This window comes from Chlorocebus sabaeus, chromosome 24, assembly GCF_047675955.1.
Source record: "Chlorocebus sabaeus isolate Y175 chromosome 24, mChlSab1.0.hap1, whole genome shotgun sequence".
NCBI classification, from domain to species: Eukaryota; Metazoa; Chordata; class Mammalia; order Primates; family Cercopithecidae; genus Chlorocebus; species Chlorocebus sabaeus.
In genome coordinates this window covers 9,141,744-9,161,126 of record NC_132927.1, presented here as the reverse complement: position 1 = coordinate 9,161,126, position 19,383 = coordinate 9,141,744, and the positions used below count along the sequence as shown (strand labels likewise).

The 19,383-nt window shown below is 43.7% G+C and overlaps 1 protein-coding gene across 4 annotated transcripts in view; it reads right to left on the bottom strand.

The window, feature by feature from the left end:
- The window catches only part of NPAS3 (neuronal PAS domain protein 3), an 862,608-nt gene extending 857,216 nt beyond the window's left edge, over nt 1-5,392 (bottom strand). For 3 of the 4 annotated variants that reach the window (XM_073010913.1, XM_073010915.1, XM_073010916.1), the window contains exon 1: nt 5,260-5,362. In XM_073010913.1, coding sequence (XP_072867014.1) covers nt 5,260-5,309 — 50 coding nt within the window. In that variant the 5' untranslated portion in view covers nt 5,310-5,362. Of the gene's footprint in view, nt 1-5,259 lie in introns of all 4 variants that reach the window. The other variant, XM_073010914.1, reaches the window with a different exon arrangement.
- Nucleotides 5,393-19,383: the final 13,991 nt, after the last annotated feature.

Sequence of the window (19,383 nt, the reverse complement as noted above, 5' to 3'; positions counted from 1 at the left end):
TATCAAACTTAATAGTGCAAACATCCTATTCACACTAATGAGGCCCAGCGCAGTAAAAATACCATTCAGTTATAGTTGGTTTATTACACTGACCAATGAGGGGGAAAAAAAGGCTACTATTTACTAGGAAAATAGTAACATCATCGAATGCAAACAATTGGATTTTTCCATAAATTCTAGTTCTTACTAATCATAGATTTATATATTTAAAGTTTCACATATTCCATTATGTGCAATTTTGATAGCATTTAAAATTTAAAGAATAATATTTAATCAACTAAAATTTAACATACTAACTCAGTTACTAAGTTTCAGCTTTATTCATCCTAAGCAGTTAAAGACATGTCTATAAAACACCTGACGTTAGACTGTAGCCCCAATACAATGCAGAACTTTTAAAAATCAATTAGAGTGATTAAATGTTATAAGCAGAAAAAGTGACTGTGTAAACATAGCATGGAGGTGGCGGGGGCTAGTTCTGCTTTCATGTGGGTTAATTTTATTTAAATTTAGTGACATTCTGCATAAGATACAGGTTTACTAGAATTTTAGAAAAACAAAAACAGATTAAGGTTACATTAAGGTCATTATTAATAGTAAAGCACTTAAGGAAGTTAGTAAAGGAAAGCATTCAAAGGATTTTGAAATTTTTGTAATATACTCTCCATAAATATCCCCAAATAAAGGCCAGGCACAGTGGCTCATGCCTGTAATCCCAGCACTTTAGGAGTCTGAGGCAGGCAGATCACCTGAGGTCAGGAGTTTGAGACGAGCCTGGCCAACATGGTGAAACCCCCATCTCTACTAAAAATACAAAAATTAGCTGGGTGTATTGGCATGTGCCTGTAATCCCAGCTATTTGGGAGGCTGAGACAGGAGAATCACTTGAAGGCAGAGGTTGCAGTGAGCTGAGATTGTGCCAGTGCACTCCAGCATGCCTGGGCAACAGAGCAAGACTCTGAAAAGACAGACAGACAGATAGAGAAAGAGAGAGAGAGAGAGACAGAGAGAGAAAGAGGGAGAAAAGAAAGAAGAAATCCCCAAATATGAAGACCTACAGCTTAAGAAAATAAATAATGCTTCCCCAAAAGTGCTGCTTCACAGAAGCCATAGAAAACCTCACCACAGAGCAGGGAATCCTAGCAGCAGGTCCCACTTCAAACACACACAATGTTAACATACCACTGAAGCCCAGACCAGGAACTGGGGCAGGGAAAAGGAGTAAGGTGGTTCACAGGTATTCTGGCATTCTCGTAAAATAGCTATATTACAGTATAGGGGCAGTCATCGGGTAGAAGAATTACAGGGGAAAATCAAAATGCATATGACTAAAATTATCAAACTACTCCAATTTGTGGATTATATTTGAAGTACAGTATAAGTCTTACCAATTCATTGCTGAGGTATTAATTACACATCACTTTTAGCCATATTTTTAAGACTATATAAAGACACAGAAACCAAAACCTTACTAATAATACTACTAGGTGCTGAAAATACCTCATGTAACTTAAAAAAAAAAAAAAAAAGGATCAAATAATGTTGAATTCAAGTTTGCTCATTTGCTCACTGTAAGGAATCAAATCCAGTGATTAGCATATTGTGCATGTGGAGCAGTTATATGCCTTTCAATTCATAAATCAGAAATTGGACATCTGAAAAGATGTTGTAATGTGGGAGGGTCTTACATAATAAAGGTCATTATAACTCCTGGCTCTGGAGCTATACGATCTAATATCCTCTCTGGTGGATCATGATATGCCCATGCATTACAGTTCTTGTTGACAGTCTGTTGCCTTGGAAATATTTCATTATTTCAGTTTTTCCATTTGTAGACCCTTGGCCTTGTGATATGAAGGCCATCCTATTTCATATTTTCGATTATCATTTAAGCAATCTTTTGGAGCTATTTATATATATAAGCAAGTGTTAGACAATGCATATAATCATTTATCACCCCTATTTAAGCTTATACTGTAGATAGAAATAGGTCCAAAAAACAGTCTCCATCACCTTTACTTTTTCAACCAAAAGCCTTGTGCTACTGGGATATGCTTTGCAAATCAGCATGGGCATATCATATGCTTGACACTTCTCTCTGTCTAATTTTCTTGGTTATACATCCACATAGTAGAAAAACTTTGTGGTAGCGCTATATAATTTGCAGCCTATTGGAGTTTAAAGAAAATCAAACAAGTTTATGTACACAAGGTTTTCAACTTGTTCTTTCAGGCTCTAAAGAGGCACTTTCTGTATATATAACTCAGAGAAATTTAAGAAGCACTAAATAGTAACCAAAGACATTATCAAGAATGAGCTTATTTTTCTGAAATTTACATTATAAACATTACTATAAGGAAATGACTTTGGTACTGTATTATTATACACAGGTTAGATATTTCACAAATAAATGAGACAATTCAAAAGATATATTTTTCTCTGTTTCTGCTTACTAATATATTTGAAAAGCAGTAAAGAATACATTGTCCATAAATGCCTCTGTGAAATCAATGATTTGGAAAACATTTTTTTTTTAATAAATAGGAGAATACTATTTAAAACATATCCACAGAAAGTCATCTTTTATAAACATATTTGTGTTCAACTGCTACAGGGAAATACTACCATTAGCCAACAAGTTCTAGGCACAATGTGCAAATAAAGGTGGAATTATTCACTTACTTGAAGCAAGTAGTATGAAAAACAGCCCCCTCCTGAACAAACCATCTGATTTCCCATTTCTCATTACAAAACCAAATCAACTTACATGTGTAATGTTTACACTTAAAGTGTTAAGAGCATTTAAAACCCTGATAACAGAGTGAACCCTTGGGGCATAAAACAACTGTTTGGATAAGGGGCCAAGTTGGTGGTTACTGCCTTTTGAAAGGCTTAGTTTATAACTCCTTCCTTCCTATCTTCTACAGTGCTCCTTCTGCCCCGCACCCCGCTGTTATTACTCCTCCTTCTCCATACAGGTTAAACCTTCTCAGATCCAACCTTTAAAATGACAGCATCCAAGCTGAACAAGAAGATGCTATTAAAGGGCATTAAATTAAATACAGTATATCCTCCTACAACTTCAATCAGAATTTCAGACCAAGTGTTATTTAGTTCAGCTCTCAAGTGGAGCAGAATAACAAATCGCACACTTTGATTTACCTTCTTCGAATGCCAAATGGAGACAGGTGATAAAGAAAGCACTCATGCACAGGCTATGAAGTTTCCTCTAGAAATTAATTCTATCTCTGAGATTCTTATCTCAGAGAAATTCCCAAAATGGCACACAAATAGGCCTCTGCTAGAGAGATTACTGGGGCCATCCCACTAAATACATTTATTAACAACACAACTGGGAGGGAGGGAGGGAGGGAGGGAGGGAGGGAGGTGAAAACCAATTATAAACTTCTGATTTCAAAAAGTATTCATGTTAGATAAAAAATAATTTTTAAAATCCTTGCACAACGCTCTGAGAAATTATTTTTTTTACTACAAGAGTAAAGTAATATGTGAATTCTTCATGAAACACTGATACTTCTTAAGAAGTAAATGCTCATTTTAGCTATATGAGTTATCAGATTTTCTACAGTTTGGGAGCAATAATTAATGCTATACACATTTAACATCTTTTAAAACTGGATTTTGTATGATTTACTTTCTGATACATGATGTTTACAGAATCATCTCGAGTTTAGAATTAGTCAATTATGTATCTACTTAACAAAAGTATTCCTTAATCCTGACATTTCTGCCTTCCCTATTGTATGAAAGAAATAAGCAACAGTACAATATAAGCTTTTTAAATGAATGGATGCCTGAATATCTCCTTACCGTCTTCTGATGTAAGCTATAGGTTAAATATTATGTTGCATCAAAAATAAAACTATGTTATAATAATTAAATCTTGCAACTAAGCACACCCCTTGTCTTCAAGTTCACTTAAGCCTGTGAGGAAAATCAACGTGCCTGCTGCGGGTGGGGGTGCATATATCTGACTGTATTTGTTTTCCTCATGAATCAATGGGTAACATTTCATGCTTCCTACTGCGCCTTTCCTCTTCGGAGACAGAAAGAGATATCCACTTTGCTCAAACCAATATGCTATATACAATTAATGTCATTAACGCTGCCAATTAATAGTAAATAGGATTCCAAAGAAAGTAGGCTGGGTGGACAGCAGGAGGGAAAACCACGTTGGTGGTGATGGGGAGGGGGTGCTGAGTTACTCTGAAAATCTATCAATGCTACTCACGTAGGACAGTTACGGGTATTTTGAACACAAACTCCCTTTTCCTGGGGCTGTACTAGTTTAACTAACTTCAAACAGACATGCTCCACTGAGCCCCTTGCCTGGATATGCAATTCTCACCAGGAACTTTTTAAAACACAGATCCCCAAACAGTAACTAACGGGGCATAGATGCTCCAACTGCTGACACATTTTGGATCTCGCTGTTTGTTTGCTTATTTGGATTTGAGGGTTTTCTTCTTTATTTTTCTTTTTCCTTTGGGAGGGGCATGGAGGGGAGGGAAAGATGAGAGCGGAGGGCAGAGTGGGAGACCCACAAGTTGCCGAGCAGAGGGCGCAGCCCGGGAGGCGGGGAGGCGGGGAGGCGGCGGCCGCGCTCCTCTGGGCTCGGCCCGGCCTAGCTACTCGCGCGGAGACGGAGCCGGAGCCGGCCCCTCCGCGACACATTCCGGGCCTGGCGCGAGCTCCGCGCTCCCCGCCCCCGGCCTCCTCCTCCTGCTCCTCGCCTCCTCCCCCTGCTCGCCGCCTTCCCTCCCCCTCCCCAGCCTTATTCCCTTCCTCGAGAGCAGCTGCCAGGGGACCTGCGGCGGCCCCGGGGATCCCCGGCCCCCCACCCTCGCTGCTGCTCCCGTCACACGGCAGCGCCTTCGCATCTCTGTTTGTTTCTCTTTTTCTTTTTCTCTTTTCTGTTTCTTTCTTCTTTTCTTTTTTTTTTTTTTTTTTTTTTTTTTTTTTTTTTTTTGTCAGCGAGTCACTCTATTCGCCGAGCCGAGGAGGTGCGACTGCTCAGAGAGCCCGGCCGCCGCCAGAGCCGCTCGCTGCCGCAGCCGCCGCGGGGACAATGCGCGGGGCCCCGGGCGAGCGCTGCGCCCAGACGAGGTCCCCGCGGGCTCGCGGCCCAGGAGGCGGGCGGGCGGCGGAGCTGGGCCCTCGGCGGCGGAGGCGGCGGCGGCGGCGGCGGCGGCGGGAGCAGCGGCCCGGCGGCAGGTTCAATAAACAGAAAAGTGTTACCGTTCTCGCCTGGAAGGATCCTGCTGAAAGCTGGGCTTGGTGGGCGCCATCTTCCTGCTATTTTTTTTCCTCTCTTACTTTTTGCCTTTCTCCCCCCTCCCGGGTGGGGGGCGTGGGCGGGCGGGGGTGTGCGTGTGCGTGGGGTGGCGGGAGAGTGCGGCCGTGCGCGGCGCTCTGGGCTGCCCGGCGGGCGGCGGCCGGGGCCGTGGCCGTGGCCGTGGCCGTGGCGGCGGCGGCGGCGGCGGCGGCGGCCGTGCTGTTGAGGCGGGGAGGCTACGGAAAAGTAGTGGGGCCAGAGCCTCGCCGGCGGCCGGTCGTCCCCTCGCGCCGCCGGTGCTCCCAGGCGTGGGTCGCCGCCTCCTCCGCCGCCTGCGCCTTCTCCTCCAGCTGCTTGCCGGGCGCCGCCGCCGTCCATGCGCCGCAGAGCGCCCGCGGCCCGGGCCGCCCCGGCTCCCGAGGCATGCCCGGCGCGGAGACAGGCGACCGGCGGCGGCGGCGGCGGAGGAGGAGGGGGAGGCGGCGGCGGCGGGGGGAGGCGGCCGCGCGGTCCCGCGGGCTGCCCGGCCCAGGGCCCCGCCGCCTCCAGGTTCTCACCCCGCGCCACCACCCGCGCCCCCCCCGTCACCCCTTTCTACCACCCGGAGCCACCCGGTGGCAGGTGGGGCGCACACCCTCCCGGCGGGGGGCGCGGGGTCTAGGCCGGGAGGAGCGGGAAAGGGGAGGACACGCAGGGGGTTCCAGCTTGACCGCTGTGAAAGTATTTCTGGGCATTTTCCAGCTGCTTTGCTCCAGAGCGCTCTCTCGCACACAGACACACACACCCCCCCTTCTCCTCTCTCTCTCAATCTCTCTCTCTCTCTCTCTCTCAATCTCTCTCTCTCTCTCTCTCTCTCTCTTCTCGTTGGGGGACTGGAAGGCTCGGCTGCCGGCGCAACAACGCCACTCAGTTGCAGTTTCAAACACTTCCCTTCTCTGGAGTATTGCAGCCAGGAAGAAAGAAAGAAACAGCAAAAGGAACTGGGAGGCCACGGGAGCGAGCTGGGGCAGGACACAGTCCCGGGAGCTCCTTGGGGGCAGCGGAAATCAATGCGGGTGGGGGGTGCGCTGGCCCAAGCAAGCGGGCCCGAGAGCCCCGTGGGCGGCGCAGCAGCAGCACAAGCACCTTGTGGCTCCGGGGCTCTCAGCAGCGTTCCCAAAGCCGGAGCATCTGCATCAGTCACGGACGTACAGGAGTGCAGACCCCAGGGTTCACAGGTGAATCCCCGCGCGTTTAAACTCACATATGGAAGTCCCTCCAGACTCGGGTCCTGGGACCTGGGACCGGACTGCGCCCTCTGGGATCTAGCCTAGCCGCACCCCGGTTTGACAGTTCAGCAAGGCCTAGAGAAAGGCTGGCTACTCAGTCCAGGGCCCGCGCTAGAATCCTGTTACCTGGGTAGACCCTGGTCAGTGCGTTTTCTCCACTAAACCAATCAGAAGCGTGTGGACAGCTTTTTACGCAGAGACTTGGGTCAGTCATGTGTCAACCAGGCAAGTAGAAAGGACTCCCAAAGCATTTCCACTTTGAATGAATGAAAGCGCCTGATGGAAAACATCAGTCCTGTGTGAGGTTCTGCATTTGACTTTAAACTTACGAAAAAAAATAAAGACCTGAAAAGGGGTCCTCCATTCGGTCTCTACGACTTCAGTAAAGTAGGGCTGGGAGTTGGAAACTTCCAACGAACACATAAATGTTTTTCGTGGTAGAGGTGTTTAATCTGCATGATGGTGTTTTAAGTTCTCTTTGGAGTACACTCTACAGGTAGGAGAGAATGAGAAATGAACTGGAGTGGAGAGTGTTATGGACAAGATATACATGGGCTGGCAGAGAAGGGAAAAAGTTGCCAGTTCAAAGTGTTGGCTCCAGGACACCCAGTCTGGGGGGTTTCTGCCCCAAGATGACAAATGAGAGAAGCTTGTAGTCTCCCAACAGGCCACTCTTTGCTTGAAAACCCCCCACTCCTGTCACTCCCGTGGCGGACTCCTCAAAAGTACTTAAAAATAATTTTTTGGTAAAATGATATGTCACCATTCACTTAAATCCAGATGGAAACAAATCCAAGCGGAAACTAAGTCTGTCCCTCAGAACCCCACAATCCTGTTGAGGTGCCAGAGGACAGGGGACTCCTGACTCAGACCCTACCTCCAACACCTACCAATGACCTTGCCCTACACGGCTCACTCTCTGCCCCCCTCCACCTATTTTAACTAAAAGACAGTAACAGGTGTCATCATGTCTTAGTAACAAAATCAAAGAAGTCTAAATTTTTCACAGCTATCATCTTCTCTTCTGTCAATATAACATAAAAATCGAAGGAGGGAATAATGCACCCCAAAAGCTAAAGTTTAGAGATGCTAGGAAAAAAAAAAAAAAAAAAAAAAAAGCCTTAGTCTTTAGAACTGCAGTGGAATTCAGAGACTTCATAAGGGACCCAAATTCAGAGTTGAAAGTGGAAAGCACCAATGCAGCTCTCAGTGTTGAGGTGGCAGACTGTAGGGGACTGCCCCTGGTGCTCCTGCCTTGAGGGGAAATTGTCTTTGAGGTGATCTTTATGGTAAGGGATAACAACAACACTCAGAGCAAACCTGATGGCAGAAAATTCCTAAACCCCCACCCCTTTATGCTCAATTTATATGGTATAGGTTAGCTCAAGTTCCCGGAGGTCCCTGAAATCTTCCAAAGGCCATCTGACACTTCTGACCCTTGACTCCCTACTTCACAGACCATACTACTGTGACCATTGCCTGCACTTCCTAGTTAAAGTGACCGCCAGATTCTATTGTCATTTAAATGTTGTATAAGTGACAAAAAAAAACATACCTGAACCATGAAAAGGAAAAATCTCATTCTTTTCTAGTCTTTTATGTTTGAAAGAGACCCAGATCTTTTGTATTAAAGGTTCCTGTAATCACTGAAGTAAAACAAGACTAAAATAATTTAAATCAAAAATCTCTTTGACAAGGAATAACCCCTTTTTGAGTTATTTTCCAAACTCTTAAAAAAAGAAAGAAAGAAAAAAACTTCAGGCAGTACACAGAGCATATAATGAAGTCTTCTACAGAATATTTGGAATACTGGGCATCAACTTGGAAAACACTCAATGTGTTATGCAAAATCTGCTCTGGTCACTGGGCCATTGGTTGGAAGGCACAAAATATGGCAGTGATAGATTATCTTAACCTTTTCAGTTTAAATACTGTTGGTTCAAATCAAAGGTTCTCAAATCAATGAAGTTTGAAATACAAGGTAAAAATAGGAACTGTTATTTGAATTATGCATTGTGTATATTTTAAGTTAAATGCCATTGGCAAATCTCTCAGATGTTTAATCGTGTGCAATCTGGGAAACACAAATATTTAATTTCACACTTTCATGTGCTCTTTTTTCTTCCATCTTTTATAAAACCAAGCCCCACAAATGGGGAGTTTACCTTTCACAGTACATTGTTAGTTTTTCTCAGCGCATTTTCGTGGATTACATTTTCAGTAAAATCTTGGAACATCAAAAGTTGTCCTCAGGAAAAACTTCAGGGTTCTAAAGCTGTTGGTGGTGGTAAATTGCTTTCCCTTTCTTTCCTAATTGAATCAAATTACTATTTCAATGTCAAATACATAATTTTTAAGAAAAATCTATAAATACTTTTAAGAGAAATACAAACAAATAATACTTTAAAACTTCCTTCTCACCACCTACCCTGACTTTGTAAAATTTGCTTCCTAACTTGTATGCCTGAATCTCAGGCATTTGCATTATAATGCGTTTAAGATGAATACTTAACAGCGCCGAGGAGACTCGGATTTCATGCTGTATTTCCCTGTAGTAACAGGTGACATGATAACACTGTTATGTAGAATTCCAAGTCTACAGCTACACGTGAAAATCGTTCCTATTCTGTTTGGAAACAAATGATCAATCAGCCTCCAGTGATCAATTGCCCCCCTAGCTGTCCGTCTGCGCGGGTCCGCATCCGGCTGGGGCACTGAGAAAATTCCACTGGAAAGGGATGAGGATCCTAAACTTTGCAAAAGCACCTTGTGCGGCGTCTCAGACTTCGCTGCAACTCCTCCGCTACTCGGGGCTGAGGCTCTGAATTTGGGGGCCAGGCAAAGGGCAAAGGATGATTTCACTTCGCCAGCGCACTGGAGTGCTTTTCAATCCACCAAAGTGAAGTGTGTTTTTCTTCCTCATCTGTAGAACGAAGGGCAGGCAAAGTGAGCCCTGGCAATGTGCTGCATGTGTGTTGTAAGGCACAAAACAGGAGGCAAAGTGAGTCCCACCCAAGCACCCCGGGGCGGGGGCGCTATCCCAGTCCAGGCGGGACTACTCACCGCTGTTGGTAGGAGGTGATGCCCTGGACGTTCTGCGGGGTGCCGTTGGCCGCGGCGCCGGCCCTCCCCATGCCCGCGCCGGCCGGCACCCCCGCGGCCGCCCCGCCGGCCGCCGCGGCCGTCACCTGCACGCTGAAATCCGGAAAGATTCGGATCATCGCCGCGGCTTCGGCCCCCGGGCGCGGCGGCTCTGGGCACGGGCTGGCGGGGGTTCGGGCTCGGGCTCGGGCGGCGGCAGCAGCAGCAGCGCGAGCAGCGGCGGCGGCAGCAGCGGAGCCAGGCACCAGCCTGCAATCCCATTAGTGAGCCGCGGCCACTGTGCGCGGCGGAGAGACGCTTTGATGTGCGCGCAGCGGGCTGGGGTGGGGGGGGTGCCGCGAGCGCGAGGAGGAGGTGCGGGGGGCGTGCGAGGGACTTGCAAACAGCAAAACGTGTCAGGGTGGGGCCTTTTTCCCTTTTGGGGGGCGGCGGTGCTCCCCCCTCTTTCCAGGATGTTGCTCTCACTGGCTGCTCCGGCTGCGCCGCGCGAGCCCAGCTGAGGGAAGAAGGGGAGGGGGTGGCGGAGGAAGGATGCACCGGGAGGCTTGGCGAGGACTTGGCCGGTGCAAGGGAATGACCGGCAGCGGAGAGTGCGTTTCTTTCCCGCCCCCCTCTACACACACACCCACACACACACACGCCGCGCACTTCCGACCCAAAGTGCAAGACTCAGGCGCGCTCTCTCTCCCCTCCTTTCTCTAGAGAAATAACCACCATCCAGGCAAGCTCGCGCCTCCCGCGGCTTCCAGCAACCTGGAAGCCAGCCCGCGTGTGCAGGAATGGGGGCGTAGAGCCTCCCTTCCTGTCCGGAACCCCACTCTGCCCGTCTTATGCACATCAGGCAGCGCGAGGGCTGCCAAGCGCAAGTTGGGCTCCTCAAGAACTTGATACTTATCGAGGAGGGATGGTGTGCAAAGACGGAGAGAAAAAAAGAAGCCGCTTTTGTGCAATGGAGAGTTTGTTCTCCTTGTAAGAATGGGCTCTTCCCGCTACTGGTGGGCGGGCGGGTTGGTCTTGGACAAACTTGTGAGGTGAGGACTGTAGGTCCGGCTAGAGGGATCCGGTTGTGCCCCGATGACCCACCTCTATACGCCCCTTTCGACCGATGAAACGAATAAATTAGCAGCCACCACTGAGACGAACTCTGCAAATTCCAACCACCAGGGAAACAAAAAGAGAAAACACGTGCATTTATTTCCTCGCGTCTCTCAGTTACTTCTCCACACTATTACATCAATGTTTCTTTAAGGGGTGAGGAGGCATGCCTGCGGTTTGGGTGAGCCTTTTTAAGTGACGACTTGCATTCCTTTTCACTCGGCTAGTGGGTGGGGGCGGTAGGAGTTGATCGTTTCCCCCACCCCCTGCCCAGGACCCCCGTTGTCCCACTTCCTCCTCTTTCTTCCGGCTCGCGAGCCGGGAGTGGAGTTGCGGGCGGTGGGCGCAGTCTCCTTCGGGATGAAGGGCTCCGGCTCCCCTCATCTTGCGCGCGCCACCCTCGCCCCCTTTGCTGGTGCGGCTGGTGCTTGCCCCTTCTTGTCCTTTCTCCTTCCCACTCCCTGCACGCCAAGGCCCGGGCCCCACAGCTGCAGCCGCAGCCGCAGCCAGGGGACGAGTGGCCGGCCGCCTTGCCTTCCGCAAGAACCCAAGTTGGGATCGGCTTAGCGTGGTGACCGCGGCCGCGCCGCCCCAGCCCTCGGCCAATAGCGCCTCGCCCGGAGAGGCACCTGCTTAACCCTTTGAGCCTAGGGCGCAGCCGGCACGCCGGGACACAGAGGGGCAGGGCGGATTGGCCAGAAGTTGCCAAGGCCGAGAGTGACACAGGCCGCCCAGCCCAGCGTCCCCGCACACGGTGTAGGGGCCAGACGCCTGCCCTTGCCGCAGACCCGGGCGTCCCCTCCCACCCTGATGGCTCTCGGGAAACAGCCAACCCGCACAAAGGCTAGCCTTTGCCCTGGCGGCGTCCCGCGCCTGCCGGGGCAACCTCTGAACTCCCCTAACCCAAGTCAGTTTCCGGAGGCGCCTCCTGCGCCCGGCAGCCGCTGGGAAACAGAGGGAGGGAGCCCCAGCTCTCGCTGGCCGGGCCCACGGCGCAGCTGCGTTTCCATTTTCCTTTCAAAGAAAATGCTTTGGACGGCAGATAATACCAGGAGATATGAAACTGCTTCGTCCCCCACGTGTTGCACGTAAAAAGAATCGTAATGAGCATCTGTGCCTTGTGTGAGGGATCCCACGAATTTGTTGAAGACCTAACCGAGGTCCTGACTCCCTCCTTCCCGAGAAGAAATCATTTTCTAGCTTATCGGCATTCATTTCGGGGATACTTATTGTGCAGAGGCCAAACGCAAGGTCTTTGGGACGGGATTGTGGGCATGGGGGCGGAGGCCAGGCTGGTGGAAAAGATTTGATCACAGAAGTGGGTCCTCATCCCACGCGGAGCACACAGCGCTGGGCGTCGCAGGTTGACTTGGATCTCAGCGCGCTCTCCTCCCTACCTCTCGGGCTATGAAAAGATCATAAATACCACTCCTTGGCTCTGCACAGGCTTTCTCAGAGCGAGAAATGGGAGTTTATGCCAATTTGAGAGCGGTCAGGAATGTTTTAGGGATTGGGAAAAGTTTCTTTCTCTGACTGCATTGGTCAAGGCCGGCGGTATTGTAGGCCAAAGGAAGTCTAGTAGTATGTAAATGACTCATGAATGAGGCTAAAAATGAACCCCGATGCAGGCGATGCCTTTCTATAAAATAGCTTTTAATTGTTGGCCCATTGTGGGGTGGTGCTGTGCCTGCCACAGATGTCTAGGCCAACCAGTTGATGGAGGCTTCCAGCAAGTGGCTCCTGGATCCATGTGTACTCCAGGAATGTAATGCAATATTCCACCTGGATCCTGTGCATCCAGAGGCAGCCTCAATGTGCCAAGTGAGTCAAAGGAGGGAAAAGCCCTCTGTGGCCAGAAGTGCAGAACTTTTAGATTAGTGTCCCTTTTAAAGTCTTTCTGCACAGTCAACGAGTTATATTTACAAAGAATATTACTGCTCTTCTTTGTTTCAAATACCAATTCTATGACTGGAAGAGGCCAGCAATTTCATTTTATTCACTACCTATTTTACGAAATCGTTATTTTACACTACTTATTTTACAAAAATGTATCACTCTGTTTCCTGTCACTTTTGGAGGGCAATTTTTTCTTGGAAGCCCAAAGGGCAAAATTGCCCCAATGGAAAGAAAATGTGAGATTTGTTGTTGGACATTTAAAACTACATAAACTGAAGCCTTTTCAATTGTGCTTTGTTATCAAAATAGTTTAATGAGCACATTCAACTTCAAAGTTCCAAGCTTTCAATTACCCATCTTTACGAGAATTAATATGGCTCCTGCCCTCCAGAAAGTTTGTTTTCTAAAACAGGAATACACAAAATACTCAAAGAAGATTTGCACAGTAGGTTACCTTACAATGCACTTGTTAAGTCTGTTTCAGTATTTTATCCTTACATGTATAGTTTCAGAAGGTCGGTTTGCATGCATGAGAGACAAATTCCTTATTGGATCTGCTTATCTCCATGTTCATTAAGGACCTTAAGCAAAATATAAGTTTATTCTCTCATTAGTAATTCAGATTTCATTACTCTGCTCCTTCAGTTAAAATCTTTACATGCTAGCAGCTGTTTTGAAATATTTTGAAAGTTGCTTTGGCATTCACGCAACCAAAAGGACTCCAGTTAGCACTAACCTGTGTACCCTCTCATTTTATACCCCTGCCACGTCTAAATTTCAGTGCATGTAGAGCCTTGGGAAAATGATTATATGATGTTTTAACCCCAAATACATGCGTGTGATATATAGATACACAGTTACATGTTTACATCTTTATCCTTGTCAGTGTACAACTGTGCCCTTTACTCATACAATACAAATATCTATTCTCTGAAAATTCAGTTCCATGTACTAAATTGTTTGACTTTGAATTTTCACTATTTCCTGTCAGAAGGTGCCAATGGCAGGTAGGAGAGAGAAGCCTACAAAGCCTGAATGTATCTAATTTTTGCTTCAATTTGCTCAGATATTTAACAAGAAAAAAATGTATACAGAGATCAGGATAAGGTAAAGCAAAACAACCTAAGTAGAATAAAAATACTGTAGGTAGTGTATAAAGTAAAAAATGCTTTCCTTGGAAATGTTAGATGTTTTTACTGAAGTGATTATGCTGCAAAAAGGGTTTTTTGGTTTTGTTTTGTTTTGTTTTGTTTCTATAAAGAAACTCTCATGATTTCCAACAACCTGAGAGTTGAGTCTTTATTACAGGAGAAGCCATGAACTAGTTTTACACAGTGCCTCCATCATATCTTGCAAAGAAGATTTTTACATTCTGTAGAGGGCTTAAATCTTTGATTGAACCAATTTTCCATCTTTGCTCCTCAATCCAAATGGAATTCTAGCTCTTACTGCTAAATTTGCCATTCTATTAATATGTCCTTAGTACATTCAAAATCAAAACAATAATGTCAGGGGAGGAAAACAACCATAAACTTAGTAATATAATCATTGTTGGTATTCCAGAAGAGAAACTAAGGAATTAAGAGATAATGGCTAATAAATTTTTATTATATATGTATATCCACATATAATATATAAAAAGAGTTCTGAGGATTTTTTCATATTAGTACTACATATATCAAACTGAAATATCTTGGGCTATTATGCTAAACTAATTCTCAGAGGACTTTACATACCTAGAAAAAGAAGAGGTATAGTTACAAGAGTCTTTTAGCTTTTAAACTCAGTAGCAGGCAGTAGGGGAGGAGACACTATTTAGAAAAATTGGTGTTAGTGGGGAAGGGTTTCAGAAATCCAATGAAGATTTTAGTTAAAATATTTACACGTTGTGGCACACATAATTCCAAAGCATGTGCAAATCAATATAACTATAAATGAACTTTGATTTAAATGCAAAATAACTACTCTTAACATATTTAAAAGGCAAATTTGTCTTTAAACAACAATCTTTTAAGTTTCTTTTGCTTATTTTCTCATGATGTGATGTTGGGATTGAAATATTTCTAATTTCTAGAGAACTGATTTGCTGTTTTCCTGTGAATATAAGAGTCCTAAATGTTGGTTCTAGTAGTTTGCTGCTTCTATTACTGTCAGTGTAATTAGAACTTCGATGGAACTACTAAAACATAACTTGGTACCCGTACCACAGATCTGCAGATTGTGGCTAGTTTTTGTTTCACTGGAAATTATACACAGTGCTCACCGGAACTTGAGTTTCTACCTGACTTGGTTCTTCCAGGTAGGCATACCCATGTGGCCATTGGACTCTTTTCTTCACTGAATTTTCTTATTGATTATAAAATTATTAATTCAATGCCTGATTGACTAATGGAATAGCTAATTGCTTTGGATTGAATTTTTTTCAAAATAAAAACATTAGAGTTCTGAGATGAATTTTTCATTTTCAATAAGATATAATATTGCATAAGCCTAATAATACAGCAAATCAAACAAATGGATTTATTAAGCTGCATGCTCAGCAAACCTTTCTGTTTTTATTAAACTGTTATGTTCCTTCACCCTCGAGAGATGATTCTCAGACTTTAGGGTGCATCAGAATTCTAAGAAGTGTGTTTTAAAACACAAACTTCTGGGCCTTACCTCTACAAAATCTTATTCTGTAAATCTGGAGTGAGATCAATAATTTGCATTTCTAACAAGTTCCTAGGTGATGCTGATGCATTTGGCCCAGGCGCGACATTTGAGAACCACTGACCTAGAGTGTTTTTGACAGAAGATCCCAACTTTGCTACACACACTGACTGAGCAGTCAAAGGCATATTATTTAAGCTCTCTTTGCGTCTGCAACCGGGTATTAATTCAATCCAGCAAAAAAAGATATGTCCTGTGTGGTGGGAATTCAGACACAGTTTTCTCCTTTAGTGAGCCAATAGTTTATTAGAAGAGGTAGATAGTAAATAAATAAATTGCAGCAAAATATCATAAGGGCAACAATAGATTTATGTAAAATGCTCAAAACTGGCATGGGGATTGGGAGCCAAGCCAGATGAGAAGAGTAATCAAACATGGTCAAGAGCACAGGGTATGAATTATGTTCTCTGAGTTGAAGGTGAGTCTACCATTTACAAGCTAAGTGACTTCAAGTAATTTGTTTACTTTCTCCAAGCCTCAGTTCCTTACTTTGTAAAACTAGTATAGGCCGGGCACGGTGGCTCACACCTGTAATCCCAGCACTTTGGGAGGCTGAGGCACATGGATCACCTGAGGTCACGAGTTCGAGACCAACCTCGCCAACATGGTGAAACGCCATCTTTACTAAAAAAATTAGCTGGGTATGGTGGCGGGTGCCTGTAATCCCACTACTCAGGAGACTGAGGCAGGAGAATCGCTTGAACCGGGGAGGCGGAGTTGCAGTGAGCCAAGATCGCACCACTGCACCCCGGGCTGGGTAAGAGAGTGAGGCTCCATCTCAAAAAAAAAAAAAAAAAAAGAAGAAGAAGAAGAAAAGAAAGAAAGAAAAAAACTAATAATATAGATCTTAAAGGATTATTGTAGGCATTAACTGATGTAAAGTACATAAAGTACTTAGTGCATGCCTAACGCATGTTCATTACTCAATGTAAGGTAATCATTCCCAGAAGACCAACGTCTAAGTTCTCTTCCAAGTTTTTTTCATGGTGATGGAAAAGGTCTTAGTGATTACTCAGACAAGTTATAAAATATTTACGTGTTCTGTTTATGAAGGTTGACAAGTCTAAACAGTTATTTCTTCTAAACTTACAACAATATACCTGAAATTATGAGTGACTAACTTTTTCATCAAAGTCAAGAAGGATGCCATGTAAAAGGATTGCACGTGTTCCATGAAGTCAGGAACACTTTTCTAGAGGCTTGAAATTTTGCTTTATACAAAAGTTGGTAATCTTCTGGCATCAATCATATACAAGAAGTGCAGAGGCATAAAATAAAATAGCTTCACAAAGTGTAAATACAATTTGAATATCAGATTCTATATTGGTTATTATTGGAATTAAGAATATTTGGATTTTATTGCAAATCTTTTTGAATCAATGAGGGTAAGGATAATTGAAATCTTTCACTAAAGTATTACATAGTGCAATGATTCACAAACATTTTTGTCTCAAGTCCCCTTTAATATTTTTGAGCCACTGAAAGAGATTCGGATTATATATATCACATCTATGAATATTTACTGTATTCAAATGTAAAACCTATAAACTTATTATTTCATTTAAAAATTACAATGATAAACTCATTAAACAGCATACCATTTTTTAAATTTTTTTATCCCCAAACAAAAAATAGAACTGTGATACTGTTTTATATTATTGGCTCTCTTTAATATCTGGCTTAGTAGAAGACAGATATCTCTTCTGTATTCAATCTCTTATAATACTATGTTGTTTTGATTGTGCATGAAGAAAATCCAGCCTCACATAGATATGGACTTAGAAAAGAGTTAAGCTCAAATATAATCACTTTTTCATATAATTATGGGTATTCTTTGCTATTACACCAAAACTCAACAAGTAGTAGCTTCTTAAAAGTTAGTTAAAATGTGGAATCTGAAATCATAGTAATAAGATATTCATAACTCTGGTCATTAAAATCCATTGATCTATAGATTTTTTTGTTCATGCATGATTTTTTTTTTTGAGACAGGGTCTTACTCTGCCACCTAGACTGGAGTGCAGTGGCAAAATCACAGCTCACTGTAGCCTGGAACTCCTGGGCTCAAGCAATCCTCTCGTCTCAGCCTCCTGATTAGCTAGGACTACAGGTATACACCACCATGGCTGGCTAAATTTTTGTCTATAGTAAAGAGGGAAAATAATGTCTTAGTTTTATTATAAAATAGTATTGCCCTCATAGGCACCCCAAAAGGGTCTTCAGCCCACACTCCAAGAATTGATGCCTTAATACTATGCAATTCTCAAGTTGTTATTAATAAATTTAAAAATTAAAATTCTCTTTTCTTTATTTGTTAAAAGAGTGAAAATATACTTTACAATTCTATATTGCTTTACCATCAAATTGTGAATGGGTTATTACCAATGTTGTACTTAGAATTTCTTTTCTTCTAGTTTTTATTTCTATGGGTATAGTAGGTGTATCTATTTATGGGGTACATGAGATATTTTGATTCAGGCATACAATGCATAATAATCAAATCAGGGTAAATGGAGTATCCATCACCTCAAGCATTTATCCTTTCTTTGTGTTACAAACAATCCAGTTATACTGGATTTTAGTTATTTTTAAATGTACAATAAATTATTGTTGACTATAGTCACTCTGTTGTACTATCAAAAACGGTCTTATTCGTTCTATCTAACTATATCTTTGTACCCACTAACCATCCCCACTTCCCCCTCACCCCACTGCCCTTCCCAGTCTCTGGTAGGTATCATTCTACTCTCTATCTCCGTGAGTTCAATTGTTTTATTTTTTTCAGCTCCCACAAATAAATGAGAATATGCCAACTTTGTCTTTCTGTGCCTGACTTATTTCACTTAACATAATGACCACCAGTTCCATCCATGTTATTGCAAATGACAGGCTCCCATTCCTTTTTATGGATGAATAGCACTCCATTGTGTACATGTACCACATTTTCTTTATTAGGATTTCTATTTTATGTAGAACTCGAAATAGGTACTTTGTTTCGTTATACTATTATTATCATCCAGGAAGTGGGTACTGTTTTGATCAAAGGAACTCAGTTACTTAATGTTGAAGATCTCAGGTCTGGAACTTCATTTTTTCTCTATTCTGTGAGAAAGCTATGAGAATGTATAAGTGAGAATGATATTCCAGAAGGCTGGAAAGATGAACTATATAAGGAGCTAGATTAAGTTTCATATCAGAAGTAAATTTTCCATCATTCAGAATGTGAAGAGGGCCACCTCTGTAAAAATGGATCCTCCCTTACCTGGCACATATTTTCGCAGACAAGAAGACTATCTTCTAGGTATTCAGAAGAGAAATTTTTGCACTTGGGGTCAGAGGGAGTCAATGTCCTCTAAATTCATAACATATATACATAATCTTTAACCATATCATCTCTATGTCATAAACAACACATCACAACACTGTTTTCAAAACATGTGATCTTTCTAACATGGTTTCCACAGGCAACTACAAATAATTTCTTTGTTTATCACTATTCTAAGGCAGGAGGATTTCAAGTTCTTGTTCAAAATGGGAAAACAAACTGAATTATTGTGCAAAGCATCTTCACTTGCTCAAAAGTATAAGGAAAAAGATCCGTAACTTAAGTATTTCCAACAATTAATTTTATTTAAGTACCCTGGACAGCTGCTCAGGGTACAGACCAAATAGGGTGAGGCAACCTTTTCAAGTTAGGTCACTATCTATCACCAGTGACTCAAAATCAAATCAAAGATATATTTCAAACAGGTGATAAACCACTGAAGAATTAATCAGCTAACATAGAAATGAATATAATCTTGCCCCAAAATTATGCCCTGTCAGATATATACATAATGGAAAGTTTTAGAAGAATATGCTTCTTTATTTATAGAGACAACTTTTCGGTCTCTGTGTCTGGAGGGATCAAGAAAGGATGTGTATAGAAATTTTATCTATGTACCTTTGCACAAAGCTAATACACTAACAAAACTTTTAATTCTACTTATTTTGACTGATAAATGATCCCTCCAA